The 24,579-nt window shown below is 41.0% G+C and overlaps 4 protein-coding genes across 7 annotated transcripts; 1 reads left to right on the top strand and 3 right to left on the bottom strand.

Annotated features, from left to right (window-relative positions):
- Positions 1–327: 327 nt before the first annotated feature.
- On the bottom strand, positions 328–6,836 carry jdp2a (Jun dimerization protein 2a). Its single transcript, XM_049597027.1, has 4 exons — positions 6,625–6,836; positions 3,894–4,111; positions 2,548–2,652; positions 328–2,280 (listed from the first exon to the last, which is right to left on the bottom strand). The coding sequence occupies exons 1-4, from the start codon at positions 6,710–6,712 to the stop codon at positions 2,095–2,097; spliced, it is 597 nt and encodes a 198-aa protein (XP_049452984.1). The 5' UTR covers positions 6,713–6,836; the 3' UTR covers positions 328–2,094.
- An 847-nt stretch (positions 6,837–7,683) lies between these two features.
- Positions 7,684–20,732, bottom strand: LOC125900804 (protein c-Fos-like). 4 transcript variants are annotated; one of them, XM_049596037.1, is made up of 13 exons: positions 17,814–20,732; positions 17,599–17,700; positions 17,406–17,485; positions 17,143–17,247; positions 16,942–17,026; positions 16,801–16,869; positions 16,589–16,697; positions 14,462–14,621; positions 14,311–14,334; positions 14,127–14,205; positions 13,864–14,015; positions 13,682–13,753; positions 9,643–9,757 (listed from the first exon to the last, which is right to left on the bottom strand). In XM_049596037.1, exons 1-12 carry the CDS (start codon positions 20,413–20,415, stop codon positions 13,682–13,684), a joined length of 3,639 nt encoding a protein of 1,212 aa, XP_049451994.1. In that variant the 5' UTR covers positions 20,416–20,732; the 3' UTR covers positions 9,643–9,757. The 4 variants fall into 4 exon arrangements, with proteins under 4 accessions (XP_049451996.1, XP_049451994.1, XP_049451993.1 ...); XM_049596036.1 differs by lacking the exon at positions 9,643–9,757 and adding an exon at positions 12,310–12,794; XM_049596038.1 differs by lacking the exons at positions 9,643–9,757; positions 17,599–17,700 and having other exon boundaries at positions 13,276–13,753.
- LOC125900805 (transmembrane emp24 domain-containing protein 10-like) lies at positions 11,402–13,273 on the top strand. Its single transcript, XM_049596040.1, has 5 exons — positions 11,402–11,683; positions 12,204–12,324; positions 12,518–12,591; positions 12,706–12,832; positions 13,138–13,273. Exons 1-5 carry the CDS (start codon positions 11,402–11,404, stop codon positions 13,257–13,259), a joined length of 726 nt encoding a protein of 241 aa, XP_049451997.1. The 3' UTR covers positions 13,260–13,273.
- A 2,161-nt stretch (positions 20,733–22,893) lies between the features above and the next one.
- Positions 22,894–24,524, bottom strand: acyp1 (acylphosphatase 1, erythrocyte (common) type). Its single transcript, XM_049595555.1, has 3 exons — positions 24,453–24,524; positions 24,167–24,254; positions 22,894–23,296 (listed from the first exon to the last, which is right to left on the bottom strand). The coding sequence occupies exons 1-3, from the start codon at positions 24,512–24,514 to the stop codon at positions 23,081–23,083; spliced, it is 366 nt and encodes a 121-aa protein (XP_049451512.1). The 5' UTR covers positions 24,515–24,524; the 3' UTR covers positions 22,894–23,080.
- Between the last annotated feature and the right edge of the window lie 55 nt (positions 24,525–24,579).

The following is a 24,579-nucleotide window of genomic DNA, read 5'->3' as shown; positions in this document are numbered from 1 at the left end:
ACATGGATCAGTATGTTCATAATGTATTTCTTTACACTAAAAGTAAGGGGAAAATTTGCATGTGTTGTTATTTATAGTGGTTTCACTGGTCTGGTCCACTCCAGGTCAAACTGGGCTGTATGTAGCCCTAAACTTAAAATGAGTCAAACACCTCTGGTCTACACTTGGACAGCTGAAATGTAGACGTACACGGTTAACCAGGTTGTGCTGCTGCTAACCACCAGATGGCACCATTTACCAGAGAGTTTGGCCATTAATAGTTTCACCTAAAACATAATAAATGGTTGACACATTTTCAATTTGATAGGACTCCAAAAAATTCCAGTAAAAAAAACAAACTAAACATTTATTTCTTAAGGAAATACAAAATGTCAATTTCTGATAGCTTATATGCTTATATAACATCATATACAAAAGTATAAAAAAACATAATTGGTCCTAACAATATGGTAACAGAAAATAAAGTACAATGTAAACAGTCCATATATATATATATATGTGCATACATGACGCCTGCGCCAAAACATAGGGAGAAACAAGAAAAGGGATCAACTGCTCTGCCAGAGTGAATGAAAACAAAAACGATCATGATTTCTGACTGTGACTGTCTGTGGGTGTAAATATTTGCTCTAGAAAAATAGAGAATTTACTATTTTATTAAGTGAATGAGTAAATTGAACTAAATTTATCTACTAAGCCCACTTAAAGTTCATATGATTCCCAGAGTGCTTTTTAGCAAAGGCAAGAAAATCCAAGTAATTTGGGACATGCAGACCGAGAGGTATTGCAACCCCTCAATAAAGCAAGATATCTGTTTGTAGTCTGACCAAATAAACCCTCCAATCACTGTTGTTTTATGGTATCACTCCTGCCTCACATGGGAATATTAACTGAAACGCTGTTTAAACAACATCAATGTAACTGTGGATAGTTTTATGAAATATACAGCTGTTAAATCCGATGTAGGTCAGTTTAAGCTTTGACTTTAAAGGTCCAGTGTGTAGGATTTAGGGGATATACTGGCAGACATGGAATATGATACTGGTAAGTGTGTTTTCTTTAGTTTATAATCTCCTGAAAATAAGTCTGGTTGTGTTTCTGTCACCTTGGAATGAGCGGGTCCTCATCTACGGAGATTGCCATGTTGCACCTTTAGATTAAAAATGATGGAAGTAGCTACTGTAACATCACCCACTGGTGTGCGGACTGCCATTTTAAAGCCTCGAGTTCGGCATTTTGGCCGTCACCATCTTGTGTTTTTTGGAGTCAGAAGTAACCATATTTGGAGGAGAAACTGGCGCTGTGGTGAAGCGAGGGGTAGATTTGACTCATTGACTGTGGCGAGGCCTTGCAGGCAGCCTGTCACACAAGCACCCCTGCCCTTAAATATGCCTAACTTTGGGCCTTAATAAAATATAAATGGGTGAGTTACGTTTGTTCTAGAGAGGAAGAAGACCACAGTGGATAATTCGGCTCCTGGTAAAAACCTCCTGATCAGTGAACACTAAAGGAATTCTAACTGGGAGAAGTTTCAGCTGGTTGCAACTTCAATCCTCACTGCTAGATGCCACTAAATCCGCCTAAATCTTACACACCGCTCCTTAAAAAAATCACTTGTCATTTGTTAAATCACCAAATGAATTGCTGCAATGACTGAGCTGATATTAACTTCTGATGTTTTTTGATAGTGGAATAATTCTACTTTAGCTGCTGGAAATACGTTGAAGCAGTAGCTAAAGCTAAGAAGAGATAGAATATAAATCCATCATGAAACAACAAACTAAATGTATGGAATGGAAAGCAATGTGCCAATACCTGTGTGTGTGTTATTTTGTTTAACTTCATACTGACAGGGGCTGGAGCTCTGATGACCACCATGACATATACATGAGAAAGCAAGAGAGACAAACAAAAAGATAACAAGAAGTTTGAAACAATGTCCGATGTTACTGGATCCACATTGTGTGGCATAACGTTCTGTGGGTTAAGATGGGAGGACTTGGCTAGATCTCCTCCATGACCAAGGCCCAAAGCTAAGTGCTGCTAGTTGGCTGCTTCTTCTCGACTGCAAACTGTAAGAGAGTCGATGCACCTTCACTTGGCCTCCAGCTGCTGCAGCAGGGGGTTCGCCTCGCTCTCCGGGGTTTTGACGCTGTCTGTTCTGACAATACATGTGGGGCGGTGTCGGTTAAGCATGAGGATCAGCTGCTGTCGCTCCACCTTCAGCTCCTCGATCTGGGCTTTAAGGTCAGAGTTTAACATCTCTAGTCTCTCTGATTCCTATGAGAGGGCAGAGAGAGAAGAAGAAGAAGAAGAAGAAGAAGAAGAAGAAGAAGAAACAGAAGGAGAAGAAGAAGAAGAAGGACAGGAAGAAGAAGAAGAAGATATACATAATTTATCCCTGTAGAGATATCAGACAGTTAAAACAGTGTTGCACAAAATTATAGGTAGAAAAAGTGTTTGAAAATGTTTTGGAAATCACAACCAATGTGATAAATATGTGACTGTCTGAAATAATGAAAAAATGATAACCTAGGTATGTCTTACCTTCTGTAGATAATCTGTTCTCTCTTTCTTTTTGTTTCGACATCGAGCTGCAGCCACTTTGTTTTTCTCTCGCCTTCGTTTCCTTCTCTCCTCCTCTTCATCTCTCTGAACAACAAAAGGTTTGAGGTTAAGTTGGAATGTACACTGGGAGACTCTCCGAGTTTCAGTGCAAAGTGATGATGAAATTATATTAAAAAATATCATCTCACCTCCTTTATATTACACTGTCATTTGACTATAATGGCAGTATGTTTTGACCGTATCCTCTTCACTATCATAATCAAAGAGCAAAGGGAACATAAATGTAAAGAACAAATTTCCATTTTTTTCCAACTAACACTGCATGCATGTCGATCTGTCTCAGTCACAGAATGCATGTTGAATCTGTTTAACACCTGGGTCCGTGTCCCGTTGAGGGTCCTCAGTTATTTCAGAGGGGCTGCAAAAATTATTGTTTGATAATTTAATTCAAAATTCAAGTTTCATTTTGGTCAAAAAATTAACATATGTCTCAAAATACACACTGACACGAATCCAAGATATTATTAGCAAAGACAAATCTGCCTTTTCATATGAAAAAGCCATTTCATTTACACTGATGATTTAACATTAAAACATGATGTATATGAATTTGCCAGTGATTATTATGTTAAACGCTTAGTAATACATGAACCACAAAAGGTTATGTTTATACATGGCACTTTTGATTGCTCTTCACATCATTACAGGCCGAGTTTAACATGCAACTTAATCTTATACAATATATGTAGTAAGGAGTCTCTTTCAGGTCCCTGGTCTGAAAAACATTGAAGACCCCTGGTTTAACATGAATTTGATTAGTATGAAAGCATTGCATTCTCGAAATGATGCAATAACATTTACAAGACATAACTGAGCCCATATGTTAAGGCTTATTTGCGGTGTTTATATATATATATATATATATATATATATATATATAAAACTTATGACAAAGTTTTTATATCACCATTACTTTTTCCCTGGACATCCATGGTGGAAAGACCCCAGCAGTATATTTAACAACAGTATCATTGCCACTATGTCCACTAGGTGGACCTGTTGATTAAGATATGACACGATGTAACTGCAAGGCCTACCTTTTCATGATACATAATTGGATGTTGTACACATAGATAAGATAGAGCCGGTGTAATAGAATTTGAATACTGTATTTGGTTGGTTGCATCTGTTGTTTTTACTGCAGCTGAATCTCATAAAGTGATGACATATATGTCTAAAAGTCAGTAAGGAAAAAGCATGCAAACTTGTCTAAAAAGTTATATTTATATTAAATCTAGCTATCTGCTCCCCAGTGTTTCTCATACCTCTGTTTTGATCACTAGGGGCCTCTTCCCCAGACTGTCCAGGAAGTGCAGAGGTGACAGCATTGTACCGAATTCCTGGAAGTCACCGAATTTGAGCTTGTCAGTCAACGTGGTGGCTGAGATCCCAGCCAGTGGGCCCAGGCTGGGCAGGGAGCCTGCTGTCACAGAGGGATCTGGGATTTGTCCTGGCATCGCGTCAGACTCGGTCGTGACCACAGCTAGGAGGCAGAAAGGGAGAAAATGGAAGACATAGTCAGACGGCAGCTAAACCAGATCAATGAAAAACACATAAAACTCAGTCCGCTCTGCTTGTTATAGCACGTACTTTATGATACGAGGGTAGAAAAAGCCATTTTGGAATAACAAATTAGCAGCAAATAGACATGCAAGAATGTTCTTCGACCTACAGTCTGTAACAGGGCTTCACAAAGGCATTTGCCTGAGGTGCACTGCTCCTTTCTAGCATTAAGGCTCACTGTGATGAATTGCTGGTCTGTTATAGGAGCCGGATGCTGAGGCTGCTCTCATTAGGACATTTTATTATTTTGCTCCTTTTTCTGGAATGAATATACAACCATATACAGAGACCTTGGCAAGAATTTACCTTATTTAATCCCCAGAGGTCAAAAGACAGATGAACAACAGTGCACAGATTCAGACAAAATCCCCCTTATTTCCAGGAGAGCTAAAACTAGCCACTGCCAAGAAACACCCGTTAGCCGTGGTTTCCTCCTCCTGAGACTTAATGTCAGAGAGGTAAAATGCGCCTGCCAAAATTCAGCATAATGTGGCAAAGTATGAAACCAAATTTAACTTGTTTTGTTTGGTTTAGCCGAATAAAGTATTAAAGTTGACACTGTTTACTTGCACAGACTCTCGCTGTGTTTTGCATTGTCAACTACTGGCAAATGCCTTAATTTAAAAAATGCTGATCGTGAACATTTTTAAAAAATATCCAAAGACAATGAGAGAGGTGTGAGAGAGCAACGCCAGCCAAATATACAGGAAATTACTACAACAGCTCAGCGGATTTCCAAGCCACATGATGCAGCCAAAAGCTACTATCTAAGGTCAATTACTCAGAGACCTTTAGTGCACACTACAGGAATAAACAATATCTGATACAGACATCACTACAGGAAACAGCTTGCTGTCATCTGTGAAGGCAAAGCTATAGGAATTCTGAGGGTAGAGCTTCTGTATGCCAATAATGTGTGTACTTAAAGGTTATGCAAAGAACACGAGAATCGCACATGGGAATAACTTTCAGTTTTCACACTTCCCTAAACTACAGGTCACAAAGACAAAGTGGAACTCTGCTCTCCATGCTCTTGGCACATGATTGGCAAAATGAGTCTTAAAATGGTGCAAGAGACAGTAGAGGTAATTTGTGATAAAGTGCATTGAATATTTGGTTTGTATTTCTCACTGAGAACCAAAAAAAGACTCTTAAACAGTCTCATAAAAAAGACTCCAAAGCACAAAATATAGATCTGTGACTGTCATTTAAACAGTGGTGGAATGTAACTACTCAAGTACTGTACTGAAGTATTAGTAAATTTGAAGTACTTCTACTTTATTTTCTACTACTACTCCACGAGGGAACTCACGTATTTCTTACTCCACTGCATTTATTTGTTAATTGTAGTGACTAATTTCTTTACAAATTAGGATTTTTGCGCACAAAACACATAAAAATGAACAAGTGCCGCTGAAACAATGAGTCTACTGATCAGAAAATTAACTGGCAATTATTTCAATCAAGTAATTTTTCATGCAAATACATTTCATGCCTCCAGCTTCCCAAATATGATGACTTTCTACTCTTCTTTTTAAAAATTATTCTGATTTATTAAATTTACTTAAAATGTTCTGCACTGAGTACTTTTACTTTTAATACTTACAACATTTTCAATGCAGGACTTTGAGTATTTTTTACAGTGTGGTAATGGTTCTTTTACTTACTTCCTCCACCACTGCCATTTGAACATTTATGGTTCCCAGCAGGAGTTTGATTAAAACAACTATTAGACATTCTCTTGTAATGGTAACTTTATTACACCCTGAAGCTCCAAGAAGCCAATTAACTCATCCTGATTAGAGCCTGATATAATTATTTGTTTTGAACGCTATGCACTTTAACATGAGGGAGCCCACGGTTGGTTTATGAATATGAATTTCCAGTGGTTTAATACAATGTGTAGTCATCTCTACCGTGTGTTGCAGCGTGCATACTGAAGCCATTGGTCAACTTGAAAGCGGAAGTTTTTCTTCAGTGCGGCATTCATCTTACGTAACTTTGTCTTCCCATCAGAGGGCTGCAGTGATAAAACCTTACAGCTTTTCTTACACAGCGGATTACGCCTCAAAGATGAACCACGTTATAAGAAACAATGCACAACCTAAATGTGAAGGATACACAGCACTATATAGGGACATTTTGTTCTGAATTGTGCACGCTGTGGCTCCATGTAAGAGCAGCATGCAAACAAAAGAAAAAGATCTTTCTGTAGCATGCACACTAAGATGTCAGGGATACTTTGAGCACCCTAAAAAACACGTCCAAGTCAGACTGCAGTGAAAAGCACCGTCTAACCCGAAACATCCCGGAGCTCCTCGCTGCCTGTTCACAAACTCTACTGCTTATGACCTATGCGTGGCGCGCCAATAAGCCTATTTAGTATGTAAAAATTATTCAGCTCTCGGCTCGTGAAGTTTTCTGTATACCGACCTGACTTTGATCCCAGGTGCAACAAATGTCCTTTCTTCTGGTCAGCCGAGGGTCGAGAGTAAATTTTAAAAAGTGGGAATCGTTGCATCAGCCCGATTTTAAACGTGATCCCAATCTGGGAGGATTTGGGAATGCGGAAATTAGGCTATGCCAGCCAAACGTAAGCAGGGATGTAAAAAAGTACATAGTGGGGGCAGAAGTGGGGAAGTCGCACCGCTCCTCCCATAAAGAAACACTGAGGCTGCATGCATGCTGCGGAGGGAGAAGACGGCTCACACGGAGGCCTGCACTGGAAATACAGTACACATGCCAACATATAACCGCTAAATAATCTTTAACAGGCTTTTTAGAAATATGAAATCACTATATTCCTTTATGATGATTCGAGTATTTCATTAGCACTTTCACCTCAAATCTTTGCATATTAAAGGTACACTGCAAGCTCCTTTGTAGCAGTATTGGGGGGACCATATGAAACAGGGTTTGGAGGGGGGCAATATTTTGAGCATCAAATATGCATCAGTTTATGGTGTAAATGTCATTTTGTAAAGTAAAAGTCCTCTGCAACTTTAATGTCTTTTGGGACAAAGCCCTTCTGTGCAGAGTTCGCATGTTCTCCCCATGTCAGAACAGGTTTTCTCAGAGTACTCCAGCTTCCTCCCACAGTTCAAAGACATGCAGGTAAGGTTAGGCTAGCTGACTCTAACTTGCCTGTAGAATGTGAGCATGCATTGTCTGTCTCTATGTGTCAGCCCTGTGATAGTCTGGTGACCTGTCCAGGGTGTACCCGCCTCTTGCCAAATGTCAGCTGGGATAGGCTCCAGTCCCCCTGCGACCCCCCAACGGGTAAGCGGTTATGGAAAATGAATGAATTAATGTCCCTTGCATCCCCCCTGAAATCTGCACCCATGGTTTTTAGAATTAGAACCTCATACTTTAAATTTATTGGCATGTCAATTTAACATCCAAGCTGATCCATTTAATACTTTCACCTTGACTAAGCAACAGATTTCTTTGAGACAGATTGCAAACACCAAACACCACTCTGAATGTTGATTTATTGTAATTATTCAGCAGCATAGATAAGCAATCAATGCTCATTTTTACTCTTTTTTTTAAGTTTAACAAATAAGTCAAAGTCTGAAAGGTAAAAAAATAAATCATAAGTTACATCTTGATAAGATATATAGTATAGCACTGGATGTTTTCATGGAAAACTTTCAATGAGGTCAAACCACAGTCGATGACATTGAGGTACGCAGGTACTTGACATGGATGAATATGTAAATACAACATTTACAGCAATCGATACACTGTTGACACCAAAACACAAAACCATACTGATACATTAAATTCCACATTACATCTTAGATCTAGTAACAGATCGTATAGATATATATATATATATATGTATATATATAGGCTTTGAAAATTATTTGGAATTTCTCAGCATGCGTTTTAAAATCAAAACTTACTCCAGTTCCTCCTGTAAAAACAAAAGCCATGCTTTTGGCTACATCACTCTGTTGGCTATGTATCTGGAAATAAAGTTTATATGTTTGTTTAGTCACACACAAGACAGTTCATGAATGTACTCCTTGAAGTGTTACAGCATATGTTGGTCATATCGTTTCAAAGTCAAAGGACCTGCAAACACAAAGAGAAACAGAGAGATCACATAGATCACTTCCCTCTGTACATTATAAGGCGAGGAGAGTTGGAGAGTTGAGGATGTCAACAGACTCAGCTTTGCCCCCTCCACCTTTATGGCTGTCTAGTTCCTCTGTGAGAGAGTCCAGCTCGGGACACGTGAATGTGAACACAGACAGGTAGCTGCTGCAGGTGGGGGTGGAGGTCACCACAGGAGTGCTGAGAGGCTCCAGGTCGCTGGAGACAGACTTGTACAGGGTCTCCCAGTCCGAGACCCCAAGAGAGCTGCTCAGATCTATGTCTGGCACAGATCGAGCCGTCTCCAAGGGGGTTTTCTCCTCCAAACTGGGGAGCATATTTTCCAGTAGCCCCTCCTTAATGTCCAGGGAGGGCTCAAGATCGCAGATGTTGATTTCAGCGCTGGCGCACAGCAAGATATTGGAGTTCCCAGAGATGGCTGTGGACGGATCACTGGGGATGTCCATGTCCTGGAGCGAAGGAGCTTCCTGGGTGCCATCCTCTGGAAGTCTGTCCTCGTCTGGACTGGGCGGTAGCCCTGGGGACCCTGTGGGCTCCTGGAAAATAGACTCCAATTCTTCTGTCATCTGGCACACTGGCTTGTGTGTGGCAAGGATAAATTCAAGCCGCTCTTTCTCTTTGATGAGGTTGGCTATTTCCGTCTCCAGGGCTGCTTTTTCCTCCTCCAGCTTGTCTGTCTCCTTCAGATAGATCGACATCCAGAATCATCCACATTGGAAAAACAACACACAACCAGTGGGTGCGAATGACAGCTGAGTAAATGCATCACTGTTTACTTACAGTTTGCAGTGTATCCGTGAGTTCCCTCCGTCTGTTGCGACACTTTGCTGCAGCCATTTTATTCCTCTCCCTCCTCACCCTCTTTTTCTCTTCCTCCTCTGGAGACAGCTGGGATGCGAGAGAAATAATTCAGTTATTACCTTGAAGAATCCAGCCATTTCATCCTCTAATCCGCAACATCCGATGCCAATTCGCCCCCTGAAGAATGGCAGAAGCATGTTTCGCTGCAATGCGTCTAAAAATAGACCATTGTTGCAGACTTGCTGTGACCTGAATATAAATTGACTGCCTAAGGAAGGCACACAGCCAACACACGGCACCAGAGGAGCATGCACAATAGCACTGTTGCACACAAGGAATTCAGATTGGCATATGTAAATGTACACTATTGACTGTTCTGTCCAATGGCAGGTAGACTTCATCTGAGCTAACCTACCTGCTCTGTTTTCCCCTTTCTGACAGCATTTTTGCCCTTACTCCCGCCCACTTTGGGTGTTGCCTGGTGAGAGCTTTGTGGTTCATTGGCTTGCTTGCTACCCAGAGACGGGGAGACAGATGTAATAATCGTAGGCTGGACCATCCACTGGAAATCTGGGGTAGAGGAAATTGCAGTGACTGTTGGAACAAATGGAGTGTCTTCAACGCTCATGTCCTGGCAGAGCTCCTGAAAAAAGAGGAAATAATCAATAATGAGGACTATAAGAGATTTTTTAAAATATAAATCTGTTCCAATATTGTTATCTGAAGTGGATTTAATTGTGATGACAATCATCAATGAAACCTACAAACCACATGTTTAGAGTCTTAAACAGAGGGTATCCTGCATGTGTTTTATTGTCTTGAAATATACCCAACCAGAAATAGCCTTCTTCAGATCAATATTTGACTTTATCATTGTTTCTGACGTCAACACTGACGCAGAGGTGCTGTGGAGTCTCCTGAATGGATTTATTTTTCTCAATGAACCGCTGCATCGACACGCTCACATTTGGTCCCAGGACGTCGGAATCATAACAATCCGAATAACACTGCTATTCTGTCACATTCCCACCCGCGTTCACCTCTGCTCACATCACATATCAAACGTGTCACAAAAAAAATGGTGTTAAAAAAATTAAGCGCACCCAGTTAATTAAATCTTATCAATCAGTTCCACCTCCCCCTCCCCCCACCGCGGAGATAAAAAAGCATTCAGTCTGTGGATCGCATTTAAAAATGGATGTTTTAATCTGCTTGTAGACTGAGCAGCGCCTCCTGGGCTGCGTGTTGAATGTATGATCAACAAAAGCCATTCATACCTTTGCTTTGCTCTCTGAGGAGGAAGCTGGAGAGCTCGCCTCTTCTGGCGTCTTCTGGCAGAGTGTCCCGACAGGAGAGACTGTCCGGCAGGTGGGGGAGACTGAATCCATGTCAGGCTTCAGGTTGTTGTGATACATCGCGAGGAGAATTTAAAAAAGCCCCACAAGTCCTGATCAATGACAAATATGACTCTGGCCTTCCGCTGGGCAGAGCGGCTCGGGTCTGTTCTCCAGGTATATACCTGGTAACTGGACGACTAGGATGCAAGCCCCTCCTTTTATGCTCTGCTAGAATTTTATGAATGAACGAAGACTGTACCATCCGCGAAGGGGGAGGGGGGCAGACTGACAGCCACACAGGCCTACATTTCGGCTTAAAAAAAGTATTATTTTTACATTTTCCTATTGTATATATCCTACGTTAATGATAACATACATCTCTTACATTTGGTCCTAATCCCATCACAGCACGATGCCAATGGCAGCCTTCACTCCAATTCACAAATATCGGCTTCATATGAATGTAATGTGGGGTGAGAAACGTGAGCCTATTTATAAATACAGATATGTGATCATTTCCTGGACGATGAAAACTTGATGTTCTGCTGCATCCATTTAATCAAGGGTGAAAGACACTTCATCGCAACATTAAAATCCCACCACATCCACCTATTTTGTTTGGAAATGTAAATCTAATTTGCAAGGTCGACGCGACGCATTCTGCAGGACCTTTGCAAAACAAAGCAGCTTGTGTCGTCTTTATTTAGCCTACATATTTCCCTCGCTTACAGCAATTTAATTTCCTCCCCCATTTCACTGTCTTGAAACATACCCCCATATATTTTATAATTGAGGTCTGGCTAACCTCAGAAATATGGGGCTGCCTTCATCCACAGATACGAATCGGTGGCTGCTAGCAGACATAATGAAATGATGCTGAATTGTTTACTTGGGGAGGAGGAGGTGGTGAAGGAGAGGTTGGACATGTGGGGGCGGAGAAGACACGTGACATGACCCGGAACTGGAGGGAGGAGACCGAAGTGGGGGCGGGGGCTGCGTGTGACAGGAGCAGCAGCATCATCATCCTTCACACTCATTACAATAAAGAGACTAACAGCATGAATACAGTTTTCCTGCTGATACCAGTCCTTCTTCTGGACCCGGTGGTTTCTATTACTTTCTACCTGCCGGCCAACTCCTGGAAATGTCTACAAGATGACACCCACAAAAATGTGCTGGTCTCAGGCGAGTATGAAGTCAGTGAGGATCCAAACATTGTGACTGATCTGAGGGTAAGTGAACGCACTGCAGGTGTAACATATGGCAAACATTTCAGACTGTTTGGGAGGTTTCTTCAATCATAAAGAGTTATTTGTATGTTCATGTCAAAAATGCAGGACTGAAAATACTAAAAAACAAAACTGCTGTAAATTGACCCTTTTTTTGTAAATCCTCCCCTTGTGTTTGACGCTTATTAATAGGGGAAAATGTAAAATCAAGTTTTGATATTTTGGGAGATAAAGAAATATTGATGTGGATATTATCACCAAAAAGGTAGAAGCAATTTTTAAAAATGTAATTGTGATAGAACAGCCTAAAACCACATGTTAAGAAAATTGTGTCATTTTATTGCAGTGCAGCACTTTTAGATCAAGACACAAAAATTAATCATGACATTACTTGTCTTGTTTCATATCAAGATATGATAACATTTGTTTATCACCCAGCGTCACTCCAAAGGCACGAGCAGACCTTGTGGCCCTCCAGTAACTGAGACACTGTGCCAAACCCCTCTGTTACCTCTCTCCCCAGATCACTGACTCTTTGGGCGGCAGGTTGTACAACAAGGACAACGCCACAAAGGGGAAGTTTTCATTCGTAACACAAAATCACGACCAGTTTGACGTTTGCTTCAGCAGCACAGCTCCATTGGGTCGGTGAGGTTTTAAAAATATATATAACTTAAAATAATATGAATGAAATAGCATACAATGATTCTCAATTAATTATTAGTGATAGAGGGATTCAACTCAAATGTACAAATACTGCATAGGTGAATGGGGTGTTGCAAAATCCTACTTATTTTCTGTCACATAACATAATCTGCTGTTAATGCTTGTCATTAGGCAGTGGCAGGGTCAAAGACCAAATGATTACACTGAACGTAAAGCACGGTGTGGACGCAAAGGGCTACAAAGAGGTGATGGACCGTGTTAATACTGTTAAATAACATATCATGAGCACTATGAGTATTAATTCAATCCACTACTGATGAGGTTTGATGATGAATATAATGTGCAACCCTTTTTGTTAGATTGAAAAACTGGAGAAACGGACCCCCCTTGAGGCGCAGCTACAACATCTGGAGCGCCTCTCGCAGTCCATTGCAGATGACTTCATCCTCTTGAAGGAAAGAGTGAGAGACGTGCGACAAACAAATGGTAAATTAACAGAACAATATGTTTGGTGTATATGTAAATGACCACTTGGGCAGAAAACTGCAGCTGCACTGTTCTCTCTGGGCTCACATTTTCTCTTTTGGCCACATGCATGATGTCATTAGCAGCAGATGGAAATCACCTGCTGTTTGGGACGTGACCAAAGGAGGAACAAGCCTTAGGGTAGAACTGAGTGGCAGCAGTTTTCTCCTTTGTGAGATTCATTGCTTGTTGTGTTTTATCTATGAAGTTGACTGAAGTGTTAAAAAAAATGACGCTATTAAACTGATATTTCCTGTCTTAAACAGAGTCCACCAATGAGAGTGTGCAGCTCTTCAGCATCCTCTCCATCTGCTGTTTTCTTGCGCTGGCCACATGGCAGATTTTCTACTTGAGACGATTCTTCAAGATCAAGAAGCTGATTGAATGAATATGTTTTTCCACAAGCCTGAGGGATACTGCAGGACTGCAAGTTTGGGGACATTTACATGGTCGCCACAATGTGCCGTTTGCTGCATTTCTGATGATGCGTCACATTTCGTCAATGTTTACTTGAAGGGTTCATTTGCAAAAACAGATATGTCCATTTTTATTTTCCAAAATCTTGTTGTTTTTTTTTATTGTGCAGTCAAGGGAATATCAATCAAACTGTTGCTGGTGTACTCATTTTAAAGACACCTTTTTATTTTAGTGTTTCCTCTTTTAGTGTATTTGCAAAATGTAATGTTTCTGAAAATATGTTATTTATATAAATAGCAAAGTCTTCCTATGAATTCACAGGTGCCTTATCATAAATAAAATGTTTCAGAGTTTGAATATCTAAGCTACATTTAAAATAAAGTTCACACCCACTTATCTATTTCCATAAAGTTCCCACGCTTTGTGCATTCTTCTCAGCTTTCGGAGGTTGGGTCTCTGTAACTCCTGCAGGGGACAAGAATGCTTAGTCACCACCAGATTGCTGTGCTGTAAAATGCCTCGAACAGTACACTGAGTACAAAGTTCAGATGTGCTACTTCACTTTAATCTGGTACCTTCTCGTCCATGTCCAAATGGAGGGTGTCCACTAAAGGAGCGATGGATGGACGGCCATGGGCACACTGGAATGGCAGCTGGCAGGAGGACAAGGACGCCACCAAGCTGTGACATTCATCTCTGCTCAGGCTGTCATTGAATTTAACGGCACCTGTTAAATGCATAAAAGTCACTTGTAGGAAGATTTCAGTAGGGAATTGTAATTTTTTTAATCATTAATGCACAAAAAATAGCTGACTGATGGAGAGAAGTTTAAAGTTACCATGGCATGCTAGGGAGGCTAGCACCTTCAGCACAGTGAGAGGCAGAGTTCCTCTCACTCTACCAGTTGAGCGGAGCAACTGAGACGAAAAATATGAAACAATACATGTTACCCTTTATTGAGTTATACAAGACTCTCTCTAAACAAAAAGGTTTAGGGGCTAGAAAGACATTTTCGAACTCACCTCAATCTGCTCTCGAAGATACTCCTGATGTGTGATTATGGAAAAAAAAGAAGAAAAACAGTAAACTTAATGGGAAGGAGTTGTAAAATGATAACTTGGCTAAATGAGTGATACAATGGATGCTCTTCATCAGAGGTTACAGGAGTCTTACCTCAACAATAGGCTTGATAACAGATGGTCTCCCCCGCCTGACCTCATTACTCTCCTTTTCCATGAAGCACAGTGGGACCTTCCCGACAAAAACTTGTGGCTCTGCTGCCTGGGAGAACTTTACTTCCAGCCCCAAACTGCGCAAATGTGCCTGACAAGACCTGTAAGAGTAAAGGTCCACTATACATTAGCAATGCAGATAACACAGCTCAACAATAATGGCAATGTAATAATGTCCATGGTATGAAATAAACAGGTTTGAAAAGGGAACAAAGGAGTGTCAAATCTGTCTGCAGTATAGTCAAGAAATTAAACAGAAGGAGCTTAAGTGCTATAGAAGCTGTATGAGGCATTTTGGGGAAAAAAACAGCAATACACCAATAGTGAAAGCTGGTTTAAATCATTTAAAACTTAGCCACTGGTAAGAGTGTAGTTTATTCTGGTTTAGTAGTAGATCAGAATGTCCGAATCACAAAGGGATCAGAGCTTAGGGATATCCTTGCTGTAACCATAATACAAAAGGAAAACCAGGCAGATTGTGGCAGTTACAGAGCCGTCACCTCCTTGTCTACATCAGGCAAAGAGCGTGCTAAAAAATTTACTACTTACACTGTCTGACAACTGATGTAATTTTTTAACAGTGCTCTAAATACTTTGTAATAATAATAATAATAATAATAATAACTTTAAGAGATTTAACTAAGGCATCTAGTAGTGTACAATCTACTAGTAATACAGGCCGCCACAACATCAGAATGCTGACTCAACTGAATGATGGCATATGATCTAAAGTGCTCCACAACAACTCTGGGTTAAGACAGGGGTGAAATGAGGCTGCGTCACTGCACCCACCCTTTACGTCATCTTTACTGCTACCATCCTTCACCTCAGTGCCAAAATCTACTGCTGGGTGTCTCAGTTCTTGTGTAGAGCAGCCAGCAGCCAATAAAACCTCAACTAGTTTAAGGCCAACTGCAGGGTAAGTAAATCTGTCAAGCAATGACAATAAGGGGTGGGAATCTCTGGGCACCTCCAGGTTTGATTCTGATTCAGAAAAATGATTTGTGATGCATCAGAACTCTTCATATCTATACATTTGAGATTTGTTTTTTTCACACTGTGTGACTACTTGCTACCTTTAAAACTTAGCATATTTGTAATGATCTATGATACAAATAAACATACATTTACTTCTATTGTTTTTCCTTAATATAACAGTAGTAACAAATGGCGGCCTAGCATCTTTGAACATAAACATGATGCATATTTGCATCCGTTACGCAAGGAATATTAGTCTATTGACTGTTCTGCATCGAAACACAATCTTTCAAGAGAAAACGGCAATGCGTTTAGGAATCAATTTTTGGCTCCTACTCTAAACGACAATGCCATCACACCAAAGTAAAAAACACAAGTGTATCCTGTTCAAATTCACCAAAGCATATAGGTCCTGTATCAGCCATTGCCTAGTCTCCGACTCTCACTTCAAGATTGGAGAAAAAACGCCCCGGCTTTTTTTAAATTTCTTTCAACCAATCACAATCGTTCTTGGCGGTGCCACAGCAACAGTGCGCTTGAAAACTGCTACACAACCGAAGGTGGTAGGGCGGGACTTCAGCGGGTGGCTCGTTCCGCCCAATGAGAGGCTGATCTATGCAGCGAACTTCCGCCCACTCAGACGAGCCATTGCCTAACGCACTATTCATCAAGCCTTCCAAGAATAGCAGAAAAAATTAACCATTTTCCTGAAATTGGCAGCATTCACTCCTCAAACATCAGACTCTGACTTATAGATAAATCTTCACATGAAATGTTCTAGGCTAGGTAAGACCAATCATTTTTGAAAATCATAGCCTGCAGTGTCAAATAAACCTTTCAGAATCTATATGGCGCCTAATCTTGGACAACATACAGAAAGAGAGGGCCAACATTAATATGTATATCCTCAACACGGCACTGACTCTATTGGGCAGGCCACTGATATGTTAGTATTGTATCAAATTTCTTTAGTCAAACTGACTGAGCAAATTCATCCTCTCAAACGTAGTAGTATCTGCCTTTAAGGAGGTGTACTGGTTTTACAGGTATTCTCATTTGCTGATTATACTGTACATATTGTAAAACACACCTAAGCAGCCTCAGCTCTTCTTCTGTTACGCTGATCTCAAGAGGTGGCAAAATGGTTGATGAACACAGACGCCTTTCCCCTGGTGCATCTGGGTCGTCCTCATAAGAATCTATGATAGGACATACAATTACGACAACGAGAGCATTATTAATTTGAAGTTTCATTCTCGTAAAATGTGTGTTTGTTTGCCTTTTTTTTTTTTTTTTTTTTACCTGCAACTAGATTTTCTAGTCGAACTCTCTCGTGTGCAGCATGCTGATCCACCAGCACCAGCAGGTTCCCTGGGGTTTCAATTAAAAGTGCATGAGATGCTGATAAAACAAGTGACCACACAGTGTAGTTCCTGTCTGTACCTTCAGTTTCATCATGTGCTGCTGGCTCTTCATCTCTTGTATTGATAAGACACGCCAGAAACTTCTTATCCACTTGATGAATAACCTATAAGGTAATTAAATGGCAATTACTTCATAACATCAATGAAGGTTAAAATGGCAGAAGTATTATGATGAACATTTTGTCAGAGCATGCAAAAGGAAACCAAAAGGGAAATGTGCCTTCATTGAGTGAATCATGGCCTTAGAAAAACGGTATGGAAACAGGATGTTGTGGATCTTGACAGCGAGTCCATCAGCTTGCCCACTTGATATGTCCACACCGACCTGTTAGTGCAGTACAGTTCATTATGCATCATTAAAAACAGCATCAACAATACACTTTAGCACAGGAAAAAATGTAAATCCTTGCAAAATCCTTCTTCTACAACCAAAGACTCACAAGCACATTCTAATATAAAGCAAACAAGACAAGTTTTGTTTACCGTTGGAGGTCGAACAAACACAGGATTATTCCATTTCAAGTACAACGATGTGAGTGAGGTGGGGCTCTCACCATTGGCATCTTTTTAAGACAAACAAAATTATACATGAACACAAACAAACTGATGTTAATTTTGCATATTGTGTGTATTGAGCTCCCTAAAGGGTGTACAATCTGATCTGTCTGTGGGGTACCTCTGTCATCAAGCCCTGTACTAATCACTCTTTCTGTCCTAGATTTAGGCAAGAAGGGCAACACTAGATCCACCTGAAATGGGTAACATCTGTATTCCATCCCTACAGTTTTAAGGAGCAGGAACAACAGCGACAGTGGAGATATCTTGGTTAATTAATGTTGAGTACAACATAACCTGTTGATATGCACATAGAAAAAAAAACTACCAACTCACCCATTTCAGAGATGACACTAACTGCCATATTGGTGACATCAGATGTACAGTGCACTTGTGTTTCTTCAGTAGGTGGGTCTTCATATCTGCTAAGTCCAGTCACTTTGTTAACGTAAACCGTCTTTCCCACAGATGCATCGTAGTGGTGAAGCCAGTCACCTGACGTTGTAGCCTCTTCCCTCTCAGCCAGCAGAGGATTTGTACTGCAACACGGGACTGGCTCAGGATTCACTGCAGTGTCACTGTGATTCTCATTGTTATTGCTATCTTGGGTGCTGTCATTACCACCACTTAGACAGGTATTGTCCTGTGAGGTAGTCCTGGACAAGTTGGGTAATACTTTTGAATTGTCTGCCTTGTGTTGTTTCAATTGGCAGAGTTTGGCTGCCAAAGATTTCTTGCTTCTATGCTGCCCTGAGACTGGTTTCAACTTTGTGAAAACTGAGAGCGTTGGTGGGCTTCGGAGGCTGCTCTGTGCCTTTTCTGTTTCCATCTCTATGACACCACCATCTTGCTGATCTTTCTGGCAAACCAGCAAATTCTGGGGATTCAAAACAAAGCCGTCTGTCTGAGGAAGTCTAAAATTATTCTCTTGATGAGTCTCTTGAGAGGGTAGTTTCAGTCCATCGGATTTACCATATGCTCTTCTAAATTTCTCAAGAGATCCGGGCTCTTTACATAAAGACAACTTTCGACAAGATGCAATTCTGGGAATCTTTGAGGGGATTACAGGAGTGACGTCTTTGTATTGTGTCTGATAAGTTCTGTCCTGGCCCACATCCAGTGAGATTTTGTGTTTTGACGCAAAGGATTTCTTTTCACATTTCTGTGCGAAAAGTTGCTGCTGAAATACTGACTTATTAATTTGGGGTGGGCCCTGACTCAGCAGATTTTCATGAATGAATGGATCAGACAGACTTATCTTTTTGTTACTTACTAAAGTATGATCATGTCCACCTGTACCCTGGCAGTCAGGTAATATTTGCTCAACACTATTAGAGTCAGACTGAATTTGTTGAGTGATGCTGTCTGGTGAAGTTACATTGCTGGTTGAGGTAGTACTGTTTAATGGTATCTCTTTTTCTTTTGAGAGTTTTTCACTTTCTAATTGTCCGACTAAACTTGACATGCATGATATCTGAGAGCCTTCCCCGACCTCACTGAATTCTGGCTCCTCTTCTTCAGCCATGTTATCGGATGTAGGCTCATCTCTAAATTCTTTGTTAATGCTTTCATCGCTTTTTACATTTTCCAACTCATTTGCAGTTATCGTTTTCTCCCCCTGTTCCCTCTCTTCTTTGCACTCCATCTGACCAGACTCCTGGTTAACACTCTCCTCACATAAACAGTCATCTTTGCGCTTACGATGAACAGGATGAGATGCCAGTGTCATTCCAATACTGCAATCTAGTGTGGGAGCAATACTAGTCACTTGGCCACCACTGCCCGTGTTGTGTCCTTCTTGGTCTGTATTGTGTGTGCCAAACCATTCGGGTTGTGCATAGTCCAAGTCATCTCGAGAAAGCACAGACACCAGGTTCTCTCTGCTCAGGAAAGCTTTCACTGCCTCTTCTATACAGAGCAAAATACCATCCCAATCTTTGAACTCTATTAGAGTTTTGGCAGGCTCAAGACATATGTCATACTCTGAGTAAGGGCATTTAATATTGATGATGTATACTCCTTGCAGCTCTTGGCTTCGTTTGTGCTTTGGACTCCTGATGGCAGACTGCCCATCTGGACTGTCATTTTTCTGATTTGAGCTGCTCAGTCTACGTAGGAGAAAGTTCAGGAGCTTGTGTATGCGTGTTTTCAGGAGCAGTCTCTCATTTACATACAGCAACTGTAAGCTGTTGTTGTAGTGGCCTTCTTTGCCAATGTAACCAACCACTTCAAACTGACCGTGTGTGTAGCTGATTTCTCCAAGTTTCTGTGCTCGCCCCAGGCTGTGTATCTGAACAAACCTGTGGTAGGTGTTCCTAGCTTTTGGGAGCTGCACCATCATGGCTCCTGTGCAGTCGTTCTTCAGGGTGAAAGACACAGAGGGATGCATCAGAGAAATAGCCTCCACTCTGTGCCTGATCCTCTCTCCCTCCAGCACAGCATCCATCCTCTTCCTCCGGACTGGCATGTTGTGGAGGAAGTTACAAATGACAACAGTTGTTCCTGCAGAGGGCCGAGCAGTCTCTGCCTCAAACACATTCATGCATTTACCATCCTTGAAGATTTTAACGTGAGTTTTCACTGATGATCTGGTCCGGGATGAGATTTCAACTAGTGTGGCTAAAGAGACTATACTTGCAAGAGCTTCTCCTCTGAAGCCATACCACCTGAGGTTGTCCAGGTCTTCCACGGAGCTGCATTTGCTTGTGTAGTATCTGTTTCCCACGCACTCCATATCCTCAGCGCTCATCCCGGTGCCGTTGTCGATTACCTGAACTTTGAACGCCTCCATGTCCATCCTGACTCCCACACAGGTCGCTTCGCCATCGATGCTGTTGAGGATAAGCTCCTCTAAGCACTGCTGGAGTGACGGGATAGCAACTCCGGAGCGAAGTTTCCCCTGAACGTCTTTAGACAAACACTTTATCATGGTGCTCATTATATTCAGTTCTCTTGTGCATTACCTTTCCCGACTGAATACACAGTAACAACTCAGCTGGTTTAAAACTGGCCGTTGCTTGCTAACGTCCACTAGCATTAGCTTAACGCTAGCTATTTCCGCGACGTCCAGCGACAGTGACATTTCAACCGCGTCACATTACAAAAGGTTGTTAAATCAGATAATTAAAATAAACTATCGAAAAACATAGTAAACTAAATCTTAGCTCGTGTTTACAGTCAACGTGTAACAGCAAGAGATGACCATTGCAGCTAACAGCTAGCAGCAGAAGCTAACAGTGCCATCTTCTGGTGTGAAGGTCCCACAGCTTAACCGTCGTCGTCTTCTTTTTTGGTCGTTGGCAAATTGCAACAAGCGTTTATTGTGCATACCGCCACCTACTGTACGGAGTGTGCTACCTCATGTGTTTACTGACTTTTAATTGTCACTCTATTATCCTTGTGTTTTAAAGTTTGCAACATAAGTTAAATACAAGTATCGCCTTATCACAAATAATACAATTATTAATCACAAATAAACTTAACAAATAGCCATTATCATTACTACTGGTTCTAGAGGGCCTATTACTGTGTACAGAATTAGCGTACCCCTGCATAAGCTGTTGCTCAATCATTGTGGGTAGGTCCAATCACTGTCAGACACTACTGTCTCTCTTTTTCATTACTTTTATTATGACATTATTTAGATAAGAAATATTGCTAAGCTCAGGTCTGTGGTGTCTCGCCCTGAGCTAGAGATGATTATCCATGCTTTTGTGTCCTCCCAACTGGATTACTGTAACCTATCTTTTTACTTGTCTAAACAAATCTTCTCCGAATCGTCTTCAAATAATACAGTAGGCTGCTGTTCAGCTGTTCACCAGGTCCAACAGGTCAGTCCCACTTTAGTTTCTTTACACTGGCTTCCCATCAGGTTCAGGATTCACTTCAAGGTACTTGTTCTCACATATAGAGCCCTCCACGGTCAGGCACCTGAATACATTAGTGATCTCCTCCATCCATATATTGTCAGTAGGTCCCTTAATGTCTGCAGACCAGGACCTACTGGCTGTCCCACTCCAGACTCAAAGGAAAAGGTGATTGTGCCTTTGAATTGGTGGCTCCAACACTATGGAACTCTCTTCCATTAGAAGACTTAGTCTGTCTTGACTGTCTGTGGTCTCTCTCCCAAGACCCATCTTTTAAAAACGGCCATTGTCCCACCCAAAATTGTCTTGTGTTTGTTCCCTGGTATGTTTCTGTTTGGGCCTCAGTAGCCTGTTTTTGCTCTATGCATTACTTTCTTTTTGTTGCTTTGTTTAATTTGTTATATTGCCTTTATTTTTCTTGATTGCATGTTTTATTGTTTGATTGTGTGATCGTATTTTGTGAAGCACTTTGTGAATTTCATTCATGTAAAAGGTGCTATATCATTTTTTTTTTTTTTTAAATGTATTAAAAAGTGGAAAAACTAGAATGTAATATGAGTAGCCTAGGCTATATCACTGCTGATTGTTATAGTTTTTGTAAAGTCTTTTTTTTTTTTTTTTTTTTTTAAAAAAAGGTAATCAAAAAGTCATCATAGAATGTCATAAAAAGTCATTGAAAATTGTTATATTATGTCATCAAAAAAAGTCTTTACAAGTCATAGTGAGCAATTTTCCTGCACAGCCCATAGTCATAAGCTGGCTGCCTAAAATGGCACTCAGTCATCAAATCTTTAAAAACCCCTGATCTAAGATTTTGGTTTCAAAATGTACCAGAATGGTCAGTATAGCCGTTTCTCCCAGGGGGGTGGGGGTTCACTTAAGACCTAATGGAGGTTTGGGTTGCTGAGAGTATTGTTACAGCCGTGATGTGGGCAACCATGTTAATTCTTATTAATCCCTCCAGATTCCATTTGTGGGCCATGTTATATTTTGTCTTTATGTACTGCCCTTTCTTTCCTACATAAAAGTCAATATGTCCAAGGTGAAAAAGTGTACAGGTTTTAAAGATTTATTTTGCATGCCATGTTTCCTCTCTACCCCAACAAGTCTTGTTTGTTAGGCCTGTGAATTTATCATGACAGTCTTCACAAGAAATCATCCCTAATTAATCAAATTAACACAAATTGAAATTAATTTGACTCTAATTATTTGGTTGTATTGTCAGTGTTTCTGCACAGCCACCAGCAGAGCTCGGTCCTCTCCAAAGGAGGGCAGCAGCAGCATTCTGATGATTATTTAGCCATTCATCAGGCTCCCATCTGAATCCTACACTCGATCTTTGTGGGGGCTGATGAAGATGGTGGCGACAGATTGCAAGGTCATACCATTGCCTGTATGCTCAGCAAGATGTCTGCTGGACTCTGGTTTGTTTGCAAATGTCCCCTTCAAACAGATTTACAGTCTGTTAACAGGCTCTGCTAAATAATGTGGTCGCCTCATCAAGTATATCATTTTTTGCTGTTCTTTGAATAAAAGTCAAACATTGTGAAGGCAGCTGAAAAGAGTTTCCATTTATTAATCTAATTCCATATATTGTAGATGTTAAGGATATGTAACATCAACACATCTTTTCAGTTTCTATACTTTAGCTGCATTCCAACCAAATAAAAATACTAAATAAATAAACCATCTGTGTCAAAGTTAGCAGGCTATTACAGGCACAATCTCGGGGTAATTTTATTTTACTACTTTAAAAGATGAGTGTTCAAGGCTATCCACTGTCTTCTCGTTCATGAACTCTGCCTTGATTATGCGTGACTGTGGGCTCCCGGTGGATTTCAGCCATTCTTGCATTTGTGTCACCTTGCTGCGCGGGCCTTGAAGCTGCCCCTGAACGGTTCCTGCGCCTGTGTTTTGGACCCATCCCACCAGGCCAAGCTTCTTCCCTTCTGCCTGGAAAATGAAACATTGCATATTAGAAGATAGCAGAGGAGGGCTGCTGATGGAGAATATGGCTGTGATGGGATACTGGGAGTGGATTTTTAGTTACATAAGTTGTACAGGATGAGTCTTTAACAAAGTGAAGAGTGTGATCTCTAAGCATTATATACAGGACAGCAGAGATGCGTTTGAAAGCTCCAAAAAATGCACTAGTGAATGAACCTTGAGATACTCATTTCTTGCCTCAAGTTTGGCATTTTAGCCGTTGCCCTCTTGTTTTTTGGAGCCCAAAGTGACCATATTTAGACAAGAGGGTGGCGTAGTGGCAGAGCAGGGGGATGGATATGACTCAGACTGTCGCCATGCCTAGCAGACAGTCTTTCACCCAAGCGACCCTGCCCTTAAATATACACAACTTTGAGGCTTAATAAAATGTTAACGGGAAAGTTATATAGAAATTCACCCCTGTTCAGTTGTTATGAATGCTGAAATTAGCTTTACAGACCAAAACCATTTTTTGTACCTAGCTGTTTCTCTCTGCAATTAAATTAGGCATTTTAACATGGGGTCTGTTGGGATTTAATGTGTTTTGGAGCCAGCCTCAAGTGGCCATTTGATGACCTGCAGCTTTTGGCATGTCTGCATTGGCTTTATAGTTCAGCTTCAGGGCTGAAAAAATAGGCCCTAACCATTTTTTTTTTTGCTTTATATTCACACCAAATTCAGGTATCGGAGCCAATGCAATGAGCAGCTTGGACTAGCGAGTTTCCTAAGCAAAATGCGTTTTGCACCACCCCCTTCTCCTTGACAAGTAAAGAACAGTCCCTAACACTGAAACGACTAGTCATGTGTAGGCTAACTTTATGTCGCTGTCAAACTCACTTGAGTGTATTTCCGAAAAAATACACCTTGCACTCTGCCAAATATTTCATAATCCACTGAAACCAGGTCTTCTTCGGACATAGTGGACCTAGAAGAGGAGAAACAAGACACTGATTGGTGCTGTGTTGTGTCAAAGGAACGAATGACGCATCGCGTGGCTACGTTACAGCTACAACAAGCTAGTTCAGAACTATTTATTTAATATCAAACGGCTTCAACCTGGTTAATTAACATATCTAGCTTCCTATTCACGCTGTATGAGCTAGCTCTCTGTCTGTCAAGTCACCTGAATGTCGTTAAGAAGCCGACGACAATCCAGCTCCACAGGATCACTCGCTTTTGAAACATACGGGACTCCACTTCCGGAAGTGACGTACAGTGGACGTTCATGCAGTGGACCAATCGGAGAATAC

This window comes from Epinephelus fuscoguttatus, linkage group LG14 (genome assembly GCF_011397635.1).
Source record: "Epinephelus fuscoguttatus linkage group LG14, E.fuscoguttatus.final_Chr_v1".
Lineage (NCBI taxonomy): Eukaryota > Metazoa > Chordata > Actinopteri > Perciformes > Serranidae > Epinephelus > Epinephelus fuscoguttatus.
This window is presented reverse-complemented; position numbering and strand designations above follow the sequence as displayed.